The 21,429-nt window shown below is 37.3% G+C and overlaps 1 protein-coding gene across 1 annotated transcript in view; it reads right to left on the reverse strand.

Moving 5' to 3' along the window:
* The window catches only part of LOC149779311 (uncharacterized), a 114,801-nt gene that overhangs the window by 61,382 nt on the left and 31,990 nt on the right, over positions 1–21,429 (reverse strand). Inside the window, exons 22-34 of the mRNA XM_089939930.1 lie at positions 19,595–20,958; positions 19,218–19,274; positions 16,945–17,421; positions 13,844–16,069; positions 12,017–12,811; positions 11,520–11,585; positions 9,987–10,137; positions 7,078–8,060; positions 6,454–6,589; positions 4,652–5,091; positions 4,164–4,293; positions 2,060–2,643; positions 173–305 (exon numbers count right to left, since the gene is read on the reverse strand). Of these exons, the coding sequence (XP_089796056.1) occupies positions 173–305; positions 2,060–2,643; positions 4,164–4,293; positions 4,652–5,091; positions 6,454–6,589; positions 7,078–8,060; positions 9,987–10,137; positions 11,520–11,585; positions 12,017–12,811; positions 13,844–16,069; positions 16,945–17,421; positions 19,218–19,274; positions 19,595–20,958 (7,542 nt within the window). The remainder of the gene's footprint in view (positions 1–172; positions 306–2,059; positions 2,644–4,163; positions 4,294–4,651; positions 5,092–6,453; positions 6,590–7,077; positions 8,061–9,986; positions 10,138–11,519; positions 11,586–12,016; positions 12,812–13,843; positions 16,070–16,944; positions 17,422–19,217; positions 19,275–19,594; positions 20,959–21,429) is intronic.

The following is a 21,429-nucleotide window of genomic DNA, read 5'->3' on the forward strand; positions in this document are numbered from 1 at the left end:
GTTTGCTCATTGAAAATGCCTCACCCGGCAGGTTTCTTACTGTTTCTATATCATTCCATTCCATATAATAATCCTTGATTCAACAGATTTCTGGCACAAGGCGGTAACTCCTAAAAGGTTCAATGACTTTTATTTGCACATGAGCCAACATTCAATAAAGCATCTACTCTACCTTGATGCCCAGCTTCTTTGGTTATAAATTCTGGCGTACTCTGGTTTATACTCAGGACCAGCGAAAGACGAGGCATTAAACTGGCTGTCAACTATAATGTACTGGTTCTCCAATCCCATCGGAACAAGACACACTGTGGAGAAAGCAAGAATGAAAGAAAGTAATGAATAAGTTATTTTTTTGATGACTCTTCAGGTTTGCAGTAATTATGTGAATAAACAACATGTTCCGCAAGGGATGATATTTATTTCTTTTATCAGAAAATTTATAAACTGTACAGTGATTTTTCGTCTATTTGTCACAGCAATTTCAAAATACTGAATTATTGACAATATCACATGAAGGAAACTGGAGATAAATCTGTTTCAGAAAGAAAAAGTTAAGGCAGCTAACCCTGGCTGTCCTTGTTAAGTGCTTAACCTTCAACCCATGGGCCTATGTAGTTTATTAGGATTAATTAGTATAACACACAACAAAGACCCTGATCTGCATGTTTGTTATATGATCAGAGTCTATGCTGTTTGCCTTTGGACCTGACCTTTAAGCAAATATATAATGTAGGCCAGCTCTGAAATTAAGTTTAACATGTATTTTGTATGCATTAAAGATTACTATACAAGAGAAAAAATTATATGGCTTCATTGAAGGAAAACAATGTCAACCATATATAAATACCTACTCGCAAAGTCATGAATGACAGAAGTAACATGTTCATCAATAACAAATACAAATAGATGAGTTTTAAAAGTTTATATATTTTTGGAATATAGTATTAACCTTAGATTCACAGAATTTTTTCCATTTTCTATGAATAGCATTAGCTGAAAAAATTAAACGTATATATAAAAAAGCATGTTCTCAAACTAACAAAACAAAAGTTACTAATAACTGAGATGAACACTGAGAAATTGAAAACTGTCCCATCTAGCCCACCAAATACTGCCATTCCTTGTTTTTATGCAAATAAGATTCTCATAGCATTGTAAGACTGATTTACTGTAAGGATCAGAGATGATTTATGGAGCATATGTTATAACATTCAAATAATAATAACTATTTATCTGCAAAATATGTAAGTATACGGATTGAATCTGCATAGAAAATTTGTACCATGGCTTTAGTGTAAACCACATTGCAAAATTTGCATGCAAGGTACATGAAACAAACTCACATGTGTACACCCTGTCAGTATACTGCAAATACACTGCTAATAATTTTAGCCCAATAATTTATTCACCCATTTGATACTTTAATATCTCAAATTATGGTTAATTTAAGCAAAGCACAAATAAGTCTATGACATTGTCACTATCAATCAACAATTGTGATAATTTTACAATATATCAGAATGATGGGGAAAATTTTATCCTTCTTTGATACTGACATTAACAATTGCTAAAGCATTTAAGATATAAACTGCTTTCTAACAGAACAATGTTACAGAAACCAATATCTACGACCAAGGATAAGCACAGATATATTAATATCACAAGGGCATACTCACCTCTACTGAGGCTTTGTCCTACAGACCAATGGGAACCTCAGCTTAATATCAAAAGGAAATGGATAATATCTGGCACCTCCTTGGAGTTTCTGAACCCCATTATCATATGATTAATACAATCCATATATATTTTATGTTAGTTGTTCTGCTATAAGTTTATTAACTGATGTATTGTATTTATTTTTGTCTGAATGTATTAACATAACTTTAAGACATTTAAATGTTTATTTACCATGCAACAAAACAGTATTAAAAAATGTTTCCCTAAAATTGTTCAATTCTGTTTGCCTACAGATTTAAACTCCACAAACAGTGCAAAAGTTTTGTGAAACCATAAAAACTGGTCCAAGGTAAAAGTAAATTTAATAATAATAGATACTAGCCTTGTGGAGGAGCTTCAAATGAAGGAATTGGAGGAGCCACTGTTGGTGTGTTAGATCCACCCGATGGCACTGCTGTTGGGCTTCCCTCTGATCCAGGTTGTGGTGCAGCAGCTGGTGTCTGTCCACTCACAAGAGGCTTTGCAGTCGGTGTTTCACCATTAATTATTACAGGAGCTGGTGTTGGTGTTTGTCCACTCAGCATAGTGGGAGCTGCAGTGGGTGTCACACCAGGAGCTGGTGTTGGAGCAGAATGTGGAGCTGATGGATTACATCCCAATACCTCAAAACTCAGTGCAACTGCTCCATGGATGCTAGTTGGGTAGATGCGAACGTATCTGGCATAGGTATTACGATTGAAGCTATGACTGACAACTGTAGTCTGGTCACTATTTCCAGTGAAGACTTTGGGTTTGTCATCTCCTGGTTTATCTGAGTATGGTACAAAATCAACTCCATTGATACTTGTGTACACAGTGTACTCCTTGACCCAATCTGGTCTTTCCTGGCTTCCTCGTGTCTTAATTCCTGAAACTGTTTTGACCTCCAAGAAGTCAACCTGGATCCATGGTCTTGTATCCTTTGAGCTGAAAAATTTATATAAAATTTTACTTAACAAATAAATATATTCATTCACTTCCATAATTTCAAACAATTTGAAAATCATGATAAAAATGTCCTCTGTTATTACCTGAAAAGGTTCCAGCTATAACTTCAAATGAAGAAATGTAATGCCACTAAAATATAATCCCATACTGTGCTCTTAATTCTAGTATGTAATCTTTCATGTAATAAAATAATGTTTTAAATTTAAATTTGACCAAAACAGACCTCTAAATATGATACAGCAGTCCCTCACTTCACTCCCATGATAGCATGTAATAGTAATACTATTTATAATGAACCCCAGTATCAGGTGAACTCAACCTTAGCAGTACATCTTTCTGACTCCCTTGAACACAGTTAGTATTGGAAAACTTTATCATGCATCAAGAGTGCTCAATTATGAATATAGATTCTGATCTTTATCACAAGCACATACTCTGACTGTCTTATCAATATATACTTGAACATATATCATGAATATAGACTGTTATCTGTATCATGAATATAGACTCTAATCTGTATCAGGAATGCAGACTCTGACTTGTCTTATGAATATAGACTCTAACATGAATCATGAAAATAGACTTTGATCTGTGTCATTAACACAGAATCTGATCTGTATCATACATATGGACTATGACCTGTATCATGAATACAGACTCGATCTGTATCATGAATTCAGAATTTGATCTATTATCATGAATATAGCCTTTAATCTGCAACATGAATATACAATCTTATCTCTCATAAATATCGACTTTGATCTGTTCAATGAAGAATGACTGGTTTGTATCATGAATACAGACTCTTATCTATTATCATGAATATAGCCTTTAATCTGCAACATGAATATGCACTCTTATCTCTCATAAATATTGACTTTGATCTGTTCAATGAAGAATGACTCTGGTGTGTATCATGAATACAGACTCTGATCTATTATCATGAATATAGACTCAATCTGTATCATGAATTCAGAATTTGATCTATTATCATGAATACAGCCTTTAATCTGCAAAATGAATATACACTCTTATCTCTCATAAATATAAACTTTGATCTGTTCAATAAATAATGATTCTGGTGTGCATCATGAATACAGACTCTGATCTATTATCATGAATATAGTCTTTTATTTGGATCATGATATATTCAGATATGTGTGAGAAATGTAGATTTTGATCTGACACGGTAAACCATACTTTCAAATCAGAGTTTATGTTGTTTATTCTACCAATGATTTTGAAGCGAACAGTGAAAATCCAGATCTGCTGTCACATTATTCAATGGCCGATCTTGCTTCTTGACAGATGGATATATGATACATATCAGTGTATACAGTATTTGTATCATATGCTTCACTGGTAGAATATGAACATCGAGTTTCATGACTATACATACAAATGTCCCAGAGAAACTGAACTTAATAGTAATCACTGGAGCATAAATGTGACACCTATGTTGTGTCTATGCTTTGCAGGTGAAGAGAAAGTGTAGGTACCTTGCGATCCATCCACTGTAAGACATACGGCCACCAGTAGCAGTATGGTTGTTGTCCAAAGATGAAGATGCAGTTAGCTGTGAGGTGTCAACAATTAGCTCATTACCAATTCCCATCTCAATCTGACATACTGTAATAAAGATATCCAGATTCATATTTAAACTAAAATCAGGAAAATGGTATATCCTCCCCTCTTAATTATTGCAGTTTCTGTCTAAATATAATATACATCTGGCTGCTATTTATAAGTAACCATAATAAACAGGTTTCCTGTAAACACAAATTACACAAAGTATAATGAAATATATTCTTTTATCTAAACATATTCCTTACATCCACAGCACTGATGTGTGCCTGTGTTTCACTGTAGATAATGCCTGATAATCATCAGAAGAGGTAATTTGAAAGACAAATTTTTCAAAAACTTGAAGCTTCAACTTTCATTTTGAAAATAAATTATGTGTAATGGGTTCATTTAAAGGGCTTACCTGGTATGATCTGAGGTAACATAGGTGGCACTGCAGTCGGGGTTCTAGTTCCTGCCATGTATGGTGCTGGAGTGGGTGTGGCTTTGGGACCAACTGAGGGAACAGCAGTAGGTATGGCACTATAGCAACCAAGAAGATTAAACCTCAAACCAATTCCATGTGGAGCACCTTCAACAGCAATAATTCGGACATGACGAGCCAGGACATTGCGATTAAAGAGATTCTCAACCACTGTGTTACGGTCTGAGTTTCCAGTGAAGATCTTTGGTGCGCCTCCAACCTCATCAGAATATAGTGTGAAAGAGAAACCATCAATGCTTGTTGAGATGTAGAATTTGGTGATCCACTTGTCATCTGTTGGTGATCCCTGGGTGAAAATGCCAGAAATGTTCCTTGGCTGCAGAAGATCAACTTGAATCCATGGTTTTCCTGTCGCAGTTCTGAGGGATAACATATTATTTTTTAAAGATTATACCATGTTTGGTAAACACCAGCTAAAGTGACATGTATGTCCATTCAGTTAAATGAGTAATTAGTACACACCTGCAAGGCTTTTAATAAAAGAAATGTTCCTGAAAAAGTTGGTAAAATTATATTAAATAGATTCTGAGGAGAGTCATTTATATTTTTAAATTTTTAGTAATGGTATACATGACTAATGTTTGATAGTGAAACGGCATCATTTATACAAACTTGAAAGACCTTCAAAACAGCAAGTTTTCTGTCAAAGTAAGTAAAGTTCTGTCATTTAATGTTTTTCTTTCATTTTCAGTAGTTACTGCAGTTATCTGATGGTGGATCAGAATTATTCGCAAAAACCTGACAGACCTTCATCCAATATACACCTGACAGGCCTTCATCCCATATAAAAGTGACAGGTCTTCACCCCAGCATATTTTTCTCATCAAATTTGGTCTAATTTTTGCAAGCAGCTTTAGAAAAGGATTATTCCACTTTGAGTAATGGCAGCTATAGTTGATGGTCAGACAAATGTACAAGGCTTTCATGCCAGGATTCGTTTTGTCAGTCTTACCTAAATGTTGGTGGGGCAGAAGTCCTTCAAAGGTACCTTAAATTTTAGTTATGGTGGCCACATATAATGGCAGATCATTAATAACAGCAATTCAAAATATCCACAAATTGATAGGGCCTTTCTTCAGGGATGATTTCTGTCATATTTGGTACCATTTCCGTTGGGTGAGTTTTGATAATTCCTTTGATGATTTTCCGATATTTAGTAAATTATCATTTGTGCAAAAATGAAAGACAACCATGCCAAGAAAACTATCAAATTCTGTAAGATTTGTTGATCATTTTCCAGTAAAAAAGTAGATTATAATGTTTTATGTTTTAGTAATGGCACCAATATTTCATAGTGGACTGACATCATTTGTATTAATTTCAAAGTATACTTTCAGTCAAGTCACATATGGTTTAAAGTCTCGTCACATCTGGTTTAAATTCTGTTGAGCAGCTTTGAGAGGAGGTTATTATAAGGGTGTTTCTATTTTTAATAATGGCTGCAATTACTGACAGGTGATCAGCATCAACTGTTTTATTTCAGTATTAAAAATCAGTTTTTCAGCTGCTGTTTAGAGATTTTCTTATTTTAGTAACAGCATCCATACTTGACAGTGGATAGGCATCATTTATATTAAGTTTAAAGTCTTTTATGCCAGAATGGTCTCAGCAAAATTTTGTCGAAATTAGTAAAAACATTTTAAACAAAAAAATACAGATGGGGCCATACCATAATCTCATTTGGCTTTATAATCATATGAACTGAAAATGCATATACTCACAATGGGGACCATGCTCCAAAAGAGTTGTACAGTCTACCATAGGCAGCTGTCGAGTGGCTGTCCAAGATGGATGAGGAGGTCATCTGGGAATCTCTCACCAGAAGTGCATTATCCACACCCATAGGTTCAGTACAAACTGAGAAAAATATATTATTGAGATATAAACATTTTAATAAATGCAATGCATAAAGAACTTACATTAAAAAATCTGCCTGAATGAATTTTAATTCATCCATTCATACATATAAGTAAATAGTACAAAAGTCCAGGTGCTTGGACAACATATTTTATGAGGAGTTCCTGTGTGCTTTAAATACTGTGATTTCACTGTTTTTTGTGTGATATAAAATATTTGTGGATTTCAAGGTTTATGATTAATTTACATATTTGAAAAAGTAACTGAAACATAGATAGCCCCAACTTTCCCAAATTATGATTTCTAACTGCAAACATTGAAAAGTTTAGTTACAGAATGTTACCGTTACACAAAATATGGTATGGTAATTGTATAAAAAGGTCACCTTACACCAAAAAGTTATAGTTGTTAAGAAACTTTGTATCACTTATTAAAACATATGTGATGGATGTGATGAGGTTTTAATGCTTTTCAAAATCAGATCTAACCTGGGGCAGCTGTGGGTGTTTGTCCAGGGAACTGACCAGGGACAGCTGTAGGTGCCTGTCCACTGATGGGGCCTGGAGCAGCTGTAGGTGTCCCACCTGGTATAGAACCTGGTGCAGCTGTTGGTGTTTGGCCACTAAATGACCCTGGTGCAGCAGTTGGTGTCTTCCCACTAAGAGCTCCAGGAGCAGGTGTTGGTGTCTCTCCACTGTGAGCTACTGGTGCTGCTGTTGGTGTTGCTCCACTCAAAGCCCCTGGTGCAGCAGTTGGTGTCTTCCCACTAAGAGCTCCTGGTGCAGGGGTTGGTGTATTCCCACTGAGAGATCCTGGTACAGCAGTTGGTGTCTTTCCACTAATACCCCCTGGTGCAGCAGTTGGTGTCTCACCACTGAGAAGCCCTGGTACAGCAGTTGGTGTTACTCCACTCAAAGACCCGGGTGCAGCAGTTGGTGTTTGACCTGAAACAGAACCTGGGGCAGGAGTTGGTGTCAGGCCACTCAACACTGCTCCTGGAAAACCAGGAATACCAACTGTTGGACCAGGTGTTGGTGTTGATAGTGCATTTGGTACTGCAGCTGGAGAATTCTGTGGCAGAATTCCTGGAGCCAAGCTAGGTGTCTGTCCACTGAACAATGATGGTGACACAGTGGTCTGCTGGCTTGATGGTCCATAGCAAGACAGTACATCAAATCTGAGAGCAATGGTGTTGTACCATGTCTTGGGATTGATTCTTACATACCTGACCATAATTTCACGATCGAAATCTCCAATTACTGGAGTGTTTTGGTCATAATTGCCTTGGAAAATCTTTGAAACAGATGCACCTACATCTCTGTACTCCTGCCAGTTCTGTCCATCAATGCTGTAGGAGACTGTGTATGTGGTAACCCACTGTGGCATATCTTGTCGGCCCTGTGTAACAATACCTACAATCCTTTCTGGTAAGCCGAAATCTACCTGTACCCACTGGAATTGATCAGCATGTCTGAAATCAAAAAAAAGAGAATAAATAGCTTGGGAACTGGAATTTAAATAAAAAAAACTGCGAACTGTAGAATTTTGATCACTGTGAAATCAAAATTTTCAGGACTAAAAACAAATATAGTTGTTTAATACAGAAACAGTTCTTATTTGGTTCAAATCAATCCATAAATCCAATATAGTCAAACTCATGGGATTCGACAACTCAGCTGAAAATATGAATTAGTTAAAACATTCCATATACAAGAAACAACTGTTTACATCGGTTATAGTTTTATTTGCAATTCTAAAGAAACTTTTATAGTTGGTACAGTTTGTCGACAAACCGTTAACTACTAAAACAAAACTGTCCGATGAATATACTACATACCATTTGTATTATTGCACAATATCCGTATCTGTCTATAGACCGATATACTAGAGACATTATGTATCTTTATTACATCCGTATCTGTCTATAGACCGATATACATGAGACATTTTGTATCTTTATTACATCCGTATCTGTCTATAGACCGATATACATGAGACATTATGTATCTTTATTACATCCGTATCTGTCTATAGACCGATATACTAGAGCCATTATGTATTTTGTGCTGTGAATAGGTACCCTGCATAAACAGTTGAATATGCAAGTCAAATGAAGAAAACAGACAAACAACCAATGAAAAAATGGTCTGTTTTAAAAGGTTATATATGAATTAGTTGAGGTTATGTTAGCTCTGCAAGTCTTCAGCAAGACAGCTCTGGTGGCCTAGTGGTTAGAGCATCTGCCTCATATGCGAGAGGTCGTGGAATTGATCCCCGGCCAAGTCATACCAAAGACTTACAAAAATGGTACTAACAGCTGCCTCGCTTGGCGCTCAGCATTAAGAGGCTAGTATTAGGACTGGTTGGCCTGGTGTCAGGATAATGTGACTGGGTGGGACATCATGCTACATGTCTGTGGCATGATGCCCCGGAGCTAGACATCACTATAAACTGTTACAATGCAGACATTGTAGTGATATGACTGAAACAATGTTAAAGCTACGTTAAAAATCCAAAACACACACACACATGCACACATGCACACACACACACACACACACACACACACAGACAGTCTTCAGCAATATAGTGATATGGTAGGAGCTTTAGAAGTAATTTTGATTGCATACAGTTGTAGCACTGTTACCAGATCCCAGCAATCGGGCACTATTTTATCCACACTAAAACTGGTACTGTATTAATCAACTATTTTTGTATTATTTTAAAGCACTTGTCAAAGTATACAGCACCCCCTACATTATTAATACTGAACATTAAAAAGGGCTGAAATGACCATGCTCGATAAATTAAATTAATGGCAATAAAGAGATAAAGCTGCAAACTATAGGTTTTTCATCCCTGTAAAATTGAAATGTTGAGGACTAGAAAAAATATAGTTGTTTAATACAGTACAGTCAATTTTGGTTAAAATCAATCCATAAATCCAAAAAAGTCAAACTCATGGGATTCGACAACTCAGCTGAAAATATGAATCTACTACATCTGTTCATTTCTACTTAATATTATAGGACTCATTCACTGCTTTCAATCTTGGACTGATATTCTCATTAGTTAAAACATTCCATATTCAAAAAACAACTGTTAAAAAGCCTCTTCTTTTAAATAACATACTATGTCTTGTATTGCCTTCTACTGCATTGCTTAAGCCGAAAGTAAGATGGAGAGCAAAAGTACCGTACCATATTGATAGCACTATGTTGCAAAAATACTCTCAAGGATTCAGATTTACGGTCGTCAATTTGTGGAGGAAACAGAACATGATGGTTTAAACCACCATTGTGAATGGGTACATCTGAAAGCGAGCAAATTCAGGACTACAGAAGTACAAAGCAAGCATGTTACTGCTGTGCTGTAACACAAAAGTTGATTAGCCTACCTTGGAATCCAAGCCCCTCCTCCTGTGATATCAGCAACTTCGTAAAGTCTGCCACGGAAGGCCTCGAAGCTATAGTTATAGGCAGTGGAAGCATCAAACTGATTGTTGGAGACAATGAATGGGTTGGATAGTCCCATTGGAACATCACAAACTGAAAGTAGAAACAATGAAATAAGTTGGATACTCCTAGTGGAAATAACAAAGTGAAAGTAGAGACAAAAATAAAGGGGTTGGATAGTTCTATTGAAACAACAAAACTTGAAAGGAAAAGCATGGACTTACTGTTAAGTCATTTATTTCACAGGTTCAATTTTCACAGTATAGCAATTCAATGTATTAATAGTTTATTTCAGCATGGTCTCATAAATATACACTTTCAGTTTTTCTGATCTAGACTGATTTACTTGTGCAAATTAACTGAGCTTTAATGTTTTCAAGGTTTGTATTTATCATTTTTAATGTGACTCAGTATTTTTTTCAAAAACACGGAACGGTATACTCATAAGACAATGCTGAAATGGAATTGAGCAATGTATGCCATTTCTAGACAAGATAAAATAGAAAGCTGGACAAAATTATTTGTAAGAGGTAGCCTTATAGTTCATAATTACTGTTCTAGGTGTTCCTTAACGAATGTGCACCACTTATCAAGACTGAGCTAAATGTGCCAAAGAAAATGTTTGCGGTCTCTTGCAAATACCCATTATACTTTAGAGTAATCTTATTAAAACTTTTTAAGGTCAATATTTTTCCTTGCGGACTTACTCAAAATACTGCTTGATTCATTCAGGTCAATGAGACAGTTTATGGAAAGCTAACAGTATGCTTGATTGTTATGAGTAAAAATATTCTCTTCCAGTTTAAGCCATATTTTCATGGTGATTTCTGTATGACAACAATTTTAAACTCCAAGGTAAAATAATTGCTAAAATTATGGAGAAAAGTTTTTTCACAAGAAATGATGAGGGCTGTTCCATTAAAACATACATGGGACCCAGGGCAGGCACTTTTAAAGTGGGGTACTCACCCATAGATGCAATTTAGATTTTTTTTATCGATTTTATATGAACTCTGTGAAATCAAAGTACCCTGGCCGATATTGTTAAAAACTGACTTTTCTGAGTACCAGGCATGGTTAAATGAAACAGCCCTGAGTCTGCAAAATTCTCAGGAGAGAAATTATTGTTTCATACAAGTTATTCAATGAGGATTGTGTGAAATATAGAAACTTGTATGTATGTTTTATGATGAGGAAAGTCTACTTTCAGACATAAAAAAAAACCTGAATAAATTTTTTTTATATAACTTTATATTATTTAAGGGAAGAATCTTCCCTATCCCGATACAAACATATAAAATGTGTTGGAATCGTAAAATTTCATACAAAATTACCTATTTTTAAAAGAATAAAATGGTCAATTTCATGAAAATAGCAACCCCTGTTACAGTTTTTGGCAGTATTATAAATGTGTGCATAAAAAGGGTTAATCACATTGGTTTGTAAATATTACTTTCATATGAATATTTACTCACTCTTATGAGTTGTCGCTCCGGGTGTTGTGGTGCTTGGAACCATGACTGTCAGCGTTGTTGGAGTAGCTGCAGCACATTCAGAGTAAACCATTTTATCAAAGCAATAAAATCATTATTTAAAATGGCATCATATTTCATATTTTTAGACTAAAATTTACCATACACATGCTTATTTAAACTGTCTAATTTTACCTTTCTAATCTGCCACTTAAGTTTGATTACATCAGTCCACAATAAAATTCATAATCAGTGAAATGCTGATAAAAATTTGTTTTATTCAATTATTCATTACTACTCCCTCCTTCAGATCCACTCTCCACAATAAAACTACATGAAATAAATGTCTTCCAATAACGTATAACGATTAAGGTTTATGGTAAATGGTATGAGACTGAGAGGTCATAAATGCTCTAACAAAAAAATATTTATCTACAGTGAGGGGCAAGATCATACAATTTCCACATTTTAAAGTGCAGAGTAGATAAATCAATACTTACATTGTCTACAGTCACAGTACAACTGTACAGCATAGTCCTCACACTTTCCATCAGCCTGCTCATGGCCATAACATGTCAATCCTGTCTTTCTCTCACAGGTGACTTCCTCACCTGACTGGTCATAGAGGCTTCCTGTGTTGGCAAGAATGCACTTGATAGTCACAATATTGTCTTCCTGGCAAAACTGATACTTCTGACGTAGGCGGTCAAATGTTTCAAGATCATTGCCATCAGATGGGGAGTCAGCATTCATGACTTTAGTCCAACCATGGTCACAGACCATACTAATGGTGTGTCCCGTTTGTGTAACAGTTGGAGTACCACCAGAGAATAAACCTGGGTGAGCAGTTGGAGATTGGCCTGGCAACATTTCTGGTTGAGCAGTTGGTGTCTCTCCACTCAGTGCACCTGGTTTGGCTGTTGGGGTACCACCTGGTAATATTCCTGGTTGAGCAGTTGGTGCCTGACCTGAGAACATTCCTAGATGAGCAGTTGGTGTTTGGTCTGATAACATTCCTGGTGTAGCAGTTGGGTTTTGGCTGGATAAAAGTCTAGGCTGAGCAGTTGGTGTACCTCCTAAGTGCATTTCTGGATGAGCAGATGGAACTTTACCTGTTAATATTCCTGGATGGGGAGTTGGTGTCTGGCCTGGCAGCATTCCTGGCTGAGCAGTTGGACTACCACCAGGTATAATTCCTGGTTGAGCAGTTGATGTTTCACCTGCCATCAAATTGGGATGAGCAGTTGGAATATTGCCTGGCAATTGTTCAGGCTTCAATGTAGGTACATTCTTGCCTAAAAGATGAAAGAAAAAAAAAACAATTTAAATTCTGCAAGACATGCTACACTGGCACATATTCTAAAATATGTCACTGCAAGATCTTGACAAGCACATATGCAAGAAATGATTGTGGAGACTGAATGAACCAATCTTCTTTACAAGAAATGAAACAAATGTCTTGTGTAAAAATGAGACATATTAATTAATTCTGAATAGACCTTAATTATACAACATTGATAGTCATGACAAGTAATATTAAAGCACCTACAATCAGAACTACCAAAATGTGCAGAACTTTGTACACTGCTAAATACTTTTTCTACAAAATACACAGAACTTCCTCCAGTTGTTCATATGTAATTTGAGTTCAAACAAGTTGAAGAAAAGTTTAAAAGCTCTTGGTAAAAAAGTTAAGCAACTTCAAAGCATGAACTTCAATCTTATAATAACTTTGTCCAGGGGTTCAAAATTGCAACTTGAAAATTAGCCTTCTCACAAATGGTTTGAACAAAGACACTAAACAGTTTAAGTTTGACTAAAATTACACCACATGAATTCAGTTCTTGTCTAGAGACCATATGCATGTGTATATGCGTGTGTGTGTGTGTGTGTTTTCTTTTTTACTTTCTCTGTAGATTATATTTATTATCCCTAGATTATCTGATAGCCAGAAATGTTTGATTGTAAGGTGACCCTGGGATGGTTCCCTGACCCATTGGTCAACCTATTACGGGGTTAATTAAAAAAAAAAAAAAAAAAAAAAAGAAAATTAGCCTTCTCACAAATGGTTTGAACAAAGACACTAAACAGTTTAAGTCTGACTAAAATTACACCACATGAATTCAGTTCTTGTCTAGAGACCAAACTGTGTTTCTGGAAAAGCAAATGGGAATTTCTTTAAAATACTGAGACATAACATTAATTGAAATGCTATGCTACTTTTCTTTAAAAGCTAAATTATCATATATATATATATATATATATATATATATATATATATATATATATATATATATATATATATATATATATATATGTTTACTTACATCCACAGTAGAATCGAACTTTGTAATCCAAGCACCTCTGCAATGGGCTGTTAAGACATTCCAGTCCATTGATATTGCATTTGACATCTTGACCAGTTCCATCAGATGTTTGGCCCGTAGAAGCAACCACACATTCTGTAGTGATAATCTCATCACAAACGGCTGGGTAACCTGCAATGCTGTGGAATGTCTCAATGTCTCCTGATCCAACAACTGGGTTGTCATTGTTGATCCATTCAGTCCATCCTTCTCTGCAGGTATAAGGCTGTGCTGTGGGTGTCTCTCCAGATACCTGACCTATTGGTGTGCCTCCTGAGAACATGCCTGGTTGAGCAGTTGGTGTTTCTCCAGATACCTCGCCTGGTTTAGCAGTTGGTGTCTCTCTATTGAGTGATCCAGGCTTGACTGTCGGTGTGCCACCAGGCAATGCTCCTGGCTGTGCAGTTGGGGTACCACCTGATATAATTCCCGGTTGAGCAGTTGGTATTTCTCCAGATACTTCACTTGGTTTGGGTGTTGGTGTGCCACTTGACAACATTCCAGGTTGTGCAGATGGTATCTCTCCAGATACTTGTCCAGGTTCAGCAGTTGGTGTTTCTCCAGATATTGTTCCTGGTCTGGCACTTGGTGTACCACCTGACAACGTTCCAGGATGTGCAGTTGGTGTCTGTTCTGAAGCTTGTCCAGGTTTAGGAGTGGGCGTTCCTCCAGACAGTTCTCCTGGTTTGGGTGTTGGTGTGCCACTTGACAACATTCCTGGTTGTGGACTTGGTGTTTCATTAGACACTTCTCCTGGTTTAGCTGTTGGTGTTTGTCCACTGAATGATCCTGGCTTGGCAGTTGGTGTTCCACCTGACAATATTCCTGGCTGTACAGTTGGTGTCTTTCCGGAAACTTGTCCAGGTTGAGGAGTTGGTGTTCCTCCAGATATTTCTCCTGGTCTTGGTGTTGGTGTGTCACCTGATGACATTCCTGGATGTGCAGTTGGTGTCTGTCCAGAAAATTGTTCTGGTTGAGCAGTTGGTGCTCCTCCAGATATTCCTCCTGGTTTGGGTGTTGGCGTGCCGCCTGACAGCTGTCCTGGCTGTGCTGTGGGTGTTTCACCAGATACTTCTGGTTTGGCTGTTGGTGTCTGTCCACTGAGTGATCCTGGAATGGTAGTTGGTGTTCCACCTGACAATATTTCGGGCTGTGCAGTTGGTGTCTGTCCAGAAAGTTGTTCTGGGTGAGCACTTGGGACTCCTCCAGATATTTCTCCTGGTCTGGGTGTTGGTGTACCACCTGACAATATTTCTGGTTGTGCTGTTGGTGTTTTGGCAGATGCTTCTCCTGGTTTAGCTGTTGGTGTCTGTACACTGAGTGATCCAGGTATGGCAGCTGGTGTAACACCAGTCAGCATTCCTGGTTCAGCAGTTGGTGTCTCTTCACTTAGTGATCCTGGTTTGGGTGTTGGTGTGTCACCTGAAAACATTTCTGGCTTTGCTGTTGATGTCTGACCAGATACTTCTGGTATAGCTGTTGGTGTATGGCCACTCAATGGTTTTAGCTTAGAAGTTGGTGTCCCATCTGTCAATATTCCTGGATGAGCAGTGGGGGTCTTCCCAGACAATTCTGCTGGCTTAGGTGTTGGTTTTCCTCCAGACAGCATTCCTGGCTGAGCAGTTGGTATCTCACCTGACACATCCCCTGGTTTTGCTGTTGGTGTACCACCTGACAAAATGCCTGGTTCTGCAGTTGGGATCCCTCCAGATATTTTCTCTGGCTGAGCAGTTGGAATCTCTCCAGAAACTTCTGGTTTAGGTTTTGGTGTTCCAGCAGATAATATACCTGGTTTGGCAGTTGGAGTTTGACCACTAACAAGCAATGGGGTGACTGTTGTTGATACACAATCATCAGTACAGAAAACTCTAACCTCATAGTCATTACAAATTCCACTGAACTGACCTCTGTCATCACAGACAAGTCCTCGGTTTGTGTCACATACAACACCAGCCTGTCCGACTTGATCATACATTATGTGCGTCTTGCTGTCATGACACTCAATTTTGGCAGGTCGTTCACAGAATGAATACTGCATCCTTAGGTTGCTAATAGTTTCATAATCTCCTGTGCTCTTTTCTGCTGTTCTTCTATAGCTGTTCATCCATTCTGTCCAACCACATAGTGCCTTCATAGGTAGAGGTACACCAGGGACACCAGGTATGGGAGCCAGAGTTGTCATTAGGCCTTGAGAAATAAGAAGAAAAGGTAGAATAATTCAGTCCATGAAGGTATTTTGTATGCCTTATATAATATTTATTCATGAAATTTGCAGCCATCAGTAAAAATGTTTTGAACCTTACATATCAATGAATTCTAACAATCAGCATGACTAGAAATCTGGGATTCCTGTTAGGTGGAAAAACATCAAGAAATACAATCCCTTAGTTTTATGTCCATAGAAAGACTGTTGGAAATATACCAAAATTATAATGTTTGCACTGGTGGATATTGTGGGTGAGACCAAAGTACAAGTTACAGGGCAAACTTCTATGTTTCAAGTACCTTAGGTCAGATCACAATATTCAACAGTAAAAGCACTATGACCTTTTTATTAAACACATATATTTGTTAAATAATTAATTGTGTTTAAACCACTTTACACAGAATTTAAAAGAATAAGTATATTCTCGCAAATAATCATATGTTACACTGCTACAAGCTTATTATGTCTGTAGTAAACCTTAGAGTACCCAATAAATGCGTGGCAACTTGAAGAAATTATTGTTGCATCACATAATTTATTTTCTGTAAAAAGTCACAAAAGATGTATTCAATAACAGAACTAGTCATATCAGTATTACAATTTTACTATGATCACAAATCAAGATTTCACTAAACACAAAATGAAAACACTGATAAATCCTGTAATATGGTTAAGTTCAATATGTTGCACTGAAAATTTGTCTCTCATAAACGCCTGTTTCCTGTCACAAAATGCACAAAAGTGCAGAGAAACTAAAACCTTTCAAAAATGTCACATATATTTTCTGCAAATTTTGCACCTTTTGTACATGTGAAGAAAAATAAAAAACTTATCATTATGATCTGATGGAACTAACCTCCACAGTAACAGTTGACGCTGACTTCATAATCAGAACATTTGCCAGAAGACTGGTCAGCATTCACACACTGAAGACCCTTCTCAAGATCGCAGTTGACCTTTTCACCAGTCATGTGATGTATCAATTTATCTGATGACCGACGACACTGGATACCAGTTGGATTAGCGCAGAAACTGTAGTAGTGTCGCAGTTCACCAAATCCCTCAAAGTCTCCTATCACAATCTCTTGTGATGTCACAGAATTTGGGTTGTCAATGTTCATCCACTCTGACCATCCTGGGATGCAAGTATAAGGGAGTGGAGTGCTCTGCCTAGCTGGTGGGAGAACTGGGGTAGGGATGGACCCATTAATAGGTGAGGGCTGGGCTGTGGGAATAGATCCATTGAGGGCTAAAGGTTTAGCGGTAGGGGTCCCTCCAGCGATTGGTTGGGGTTGCTTTGTTGTCAAACCAGATCCAGGAGTCTCCAAAAACTCTTAAAATAAGAAATATAGATGATAATAAAATAATTGAGCTCTTATTGGTTTTATTCATAACATATAAATCTGGTTAATTTCAGTTCATTATTATCATTAACCTTTCCAAACTCTCCTTCCAGTTAACATAAAATATGTAACAGATTACGTTTATTGGCTATAACAGGAAAAAAAAAGTCATTTAATTATGAACTCTTTCAATGTCTTGCAAAATATTTATGCTACATGACAAGATGAAGCATTTTAAGTTCTTCCATGCCTTTTTCCAAAATGATTAGGTCAAAACATGTTTGATAATGAGCTTTAGTTGCTTATGTTTCAAACATCTTTCATAATTTTCAATTGGAAATGAGTGTGTGTGTGTGACTTAGATTTTTAACATAGCTTTAACAATTTTTCAGTCATATCGTTACAATGTCTGCAGTGTGGCAGTTTATAGTGACGTCTAGCACTGAGGCATCATGCCGCAGACATGTAGCATTATGTCCCAACCAGTCACATTATCCTGACACCAGGCTGACCAGTCCTAACACTAACCTCTTAATGCTGAGCACCAAGTGAGGCAGCTGTTAGTACCATTTTTGTAAGTCTTTGGTATGACTCGGCCAGGGATTAAACCCTCGACCTCCTGCATCCGAGGTAGACGCTCTAACCACTAGGCCATTGGAGCGGTTCAATTGGAAATGAAAGATATATATATATAAAACAATTAAAGTATCATCCTCAGCATTAAGAGGTCAGTTTTAAGACTAGACTGGTGTGGTTTACGTCAGGATAATGTAACTGGGTTGGACATGATGCCACATGTCAGACATTGCAGTGACAGGACTAAAACTTTTAAAGCTATGTCAAAATTTCACCCTATTCCCTACGCCAAAAAGACTTAATTTTTTTCATCCACTTTCTTACCTACACTAACCTTGGGAGAGAAATTAGAACAATGTGTGTGGCAATGAAGCTATAAAGTAGTTAAGGCAACCTGGACTAAAATTTAACAGGGTCAATGCTGGACAATGGCCTCTAACCAGCTAGACATTTGTGAAAGTTGGGAGAAGCAAGTGTATAAATTTAAAAGTGTATCCAGCTAAAACAGTAACTTTAAAGTTCTGTTTGTGCACATTTTCCTTACAAATGATTAACATATTCCTGAAATATAAAGAATACTTTATAAATAATATTCTCTGGTTGGTTCACTGCAGTTGTTGTATAACATAAAATGACAACTCAAATCCAGGTCACAATCAATAATCAGCAAGTTTCCATCACCATCTTTTCATGTGTTTAGTGATCAAAAGGATCAATGTTTTTAATATTGGACCTGGATACACCAAGTTGTAATTCACTTCTGATTGGGTGACATTTACTTTTAAATCATTTTTTCAAAGATCAACAGAGTATGTTTGGTGGAAAATGTAAGTTGTGGCATTTATGATTTTCAAATTACCGTCAATATTGACTACACAGCATAGAAGTCCAACTTTCTACTTTTCTCTTTAAAGGAAAAACTGACAAACGTCAGTACTTACTTTGATTATTAACACACTGTACTTACTCTAAAGATGATGGAGGGATTGTCATGCAAGTGTACTTCAGTTTATTCGCCTTTATAGATGAAATAACAGACTCGAGAACCACCCAATCATTTGAATCAGGCTCTACTATGAACAGTGAACAACTAGTTATTTTAATGTCAAAGGGTGTTTGCTTTGTAAACCTTTTGAGAATTAACAGTATCCATAGAAAAATGTGAATTTCACCTTTACATTAGTAAATATTCCCCAAGTTTCAACTTTACCTGGAGTGAGTGTAGGAGTTTCTCCTGGCAACGCTGATGGAGCCAAGGTCAGTTTAGCTGAAATAAAAATAAAGTATATCACATCATACAGGCACATTAAATATTTAATTATGCAAAAGTTATACTATCTACAGTTCACTCCATGTACAATATATTCTCAAGAATGGTATGATCCACTCTTACAGACTCTTACAGTCCACTATGTTAATAAATAAATACTTTCAATAATATTTGCTTTGTTTATCACTTTCATCAATCTTTTCTGCAATCCATGGAAAAACAACACTATTATATGTTCTATGGTTGAGATCATGAGTACAAAATGTATGGATGTAGAATGACAAAAAAACACTCACATGCTTCAACTTGATACTTACAGCAATCACAGTCAAATCGGACTTCATAGTCATAGCAAAGCTCCCCTGCATTCTGATCCTTGTGATAACATTTCAATCCCTCCCTCAAATCACAGGTAACTTTCTGACCTGAGGCAGCTGAACTCTTTGTTGTACCAATAACTCTGCATTCAATTGATCTCATCTGGCTGACATCACAGAAGGTGTACTGCTTTCGGAGGCTGTCAACAGTTTCCACATCACCTTGATTATATGGTGTGGGGGTGGCATAACTCATCCAGGTGGTAAATCCATCATACATGCAATTCACAGGATAGGGTTTGGCTGTTGGGGTAACTCCAGGCAATATTCCTGGCTGTGCAGTTGGTGTTTGGCCTGTTATTATTTCTGGCTGAAGAGTTGGTGTTTCTCCAGACAAGGGGCCTGGCTTCACTGCTGGAGTCTCTCCACTCAGTGTACCTGGTTTAGCTGTTGGGGTGCCACCTGGCAATATTCCTGGCTGAGCAGTTGGTGATTGGCCTGGCAACATCCCTGGTTGAGCACTTGGTGTCTCTCCACTCAGTGCACCTGGTTTGGCTGTTGGTGTGCCATCTGGCAATATTTCTGGCTGAGCAGTTGGTGATTGGCCTGGCAAAATCCCTGGTTGAGCAGTTGGTGTCTCTCCACCAAGTTCTACTGGTTTAGCTGTTGGGGTACCACCTGGCAATACTCCTGGTTGTGCAGTTGGTGTCTCTCCAGACTCAGAATCTGGTTTGGCTGTTGGTGCACCACCTGGTAATATTCCTGGTTGAGCAGTTGGTGATTGGCCTGGCAACATTCCTGGATAAGCAGTTGGTGTCTCTCCAGTCAAAACTCCAGGCTGAGCAGTTGGTGTTGCCCCTGATATCAGTCCTGGTACTGTTGTCTTCACAGGTTTTGTTCTAGTGGAAACTTCATCATGCCAAATAAACCTTGCATGAGTAGTTGGAGTTTCCCCTGTTATAAACATTGGTTTGGCTGATGGTGTCTCTCCTGAAACCATACGAGGGCTTCCAGTTGGGGTGAACCCAGATACAGATACCATTCCTGGTTGAGCAGTTGGTGAGCCACCAGACAATATTTCTGGCTGAGCAGTAGGTATCTGGCCTGATGACAATCCTGGTTGTGCACTTGGAATTTCACCTGATGACATTCCTGGTTGAGCAGTTGGTGTAACACCTGAATATACTCCAGGTCTGGGAGTAGGAGAACCAGAAATCATTCCTGGTTGAGCAGTGGGTGTTAGAGTGTCCAACATTCCTGGTTTTGCTGTAGGACTTCCACCATATGGTGCAGGCGAAAGGGTGAATGGAGGAAGGGTACTACTACATACTCCACTCCTTTTGATTGTTCCCTCATTGCAATAGCTATAAAGAATTAAAACAGGAATCCAATCAAATGTAAATATCTCTGTGACACACATTTTTAAGATATTTGAGATCAATATCTTGGTAGGTCTAAGCGATTCAAAGGTGCTTCACAAAGGGTATATATTGATGTCATTCAGCTTAATAAAAATGTATACATGTACTAAATAAACAAAATTGAAAAATATTTAAAATTTATGCTGCTCACTGGGGCTGAAGAAAATAATGAAATCAATAGGGATGGAAGCTGAAATCATTTAAGAATATTTATTTGTATTGCTTTGTAGGGTTTTTCCTTCTTTTATAATTCTAAATCAAATCCATACCGTATTTTCCATAGTATTTAAACATTCAAACTTATTTTGTCTAAATTTGTCATATTAACTTTCTGATATTTAAATGAAAGTTTTCACAAATTAAATCTCTGCTATCGATTTTATGTAAAAGGATAACCCATGAGATGGTTGAAGA

The sequence above is a fragment of the Sinohyriopsis cumingii genome, chromosome 17 (assembly GCF_028554795.1).
Source record: "Sinohyriopsis cumingii isolate HCF-2022 chromosome 17, ASM2855479v2, whole genome shotgun sequence".
Classification (NCBI taxonomy): Eukaryota; Metazoa; Mollusca; class Bivalvia; order Unionida; family Unionidae; genus Sinohyriopsis; species Sinohyriopsis cumingii.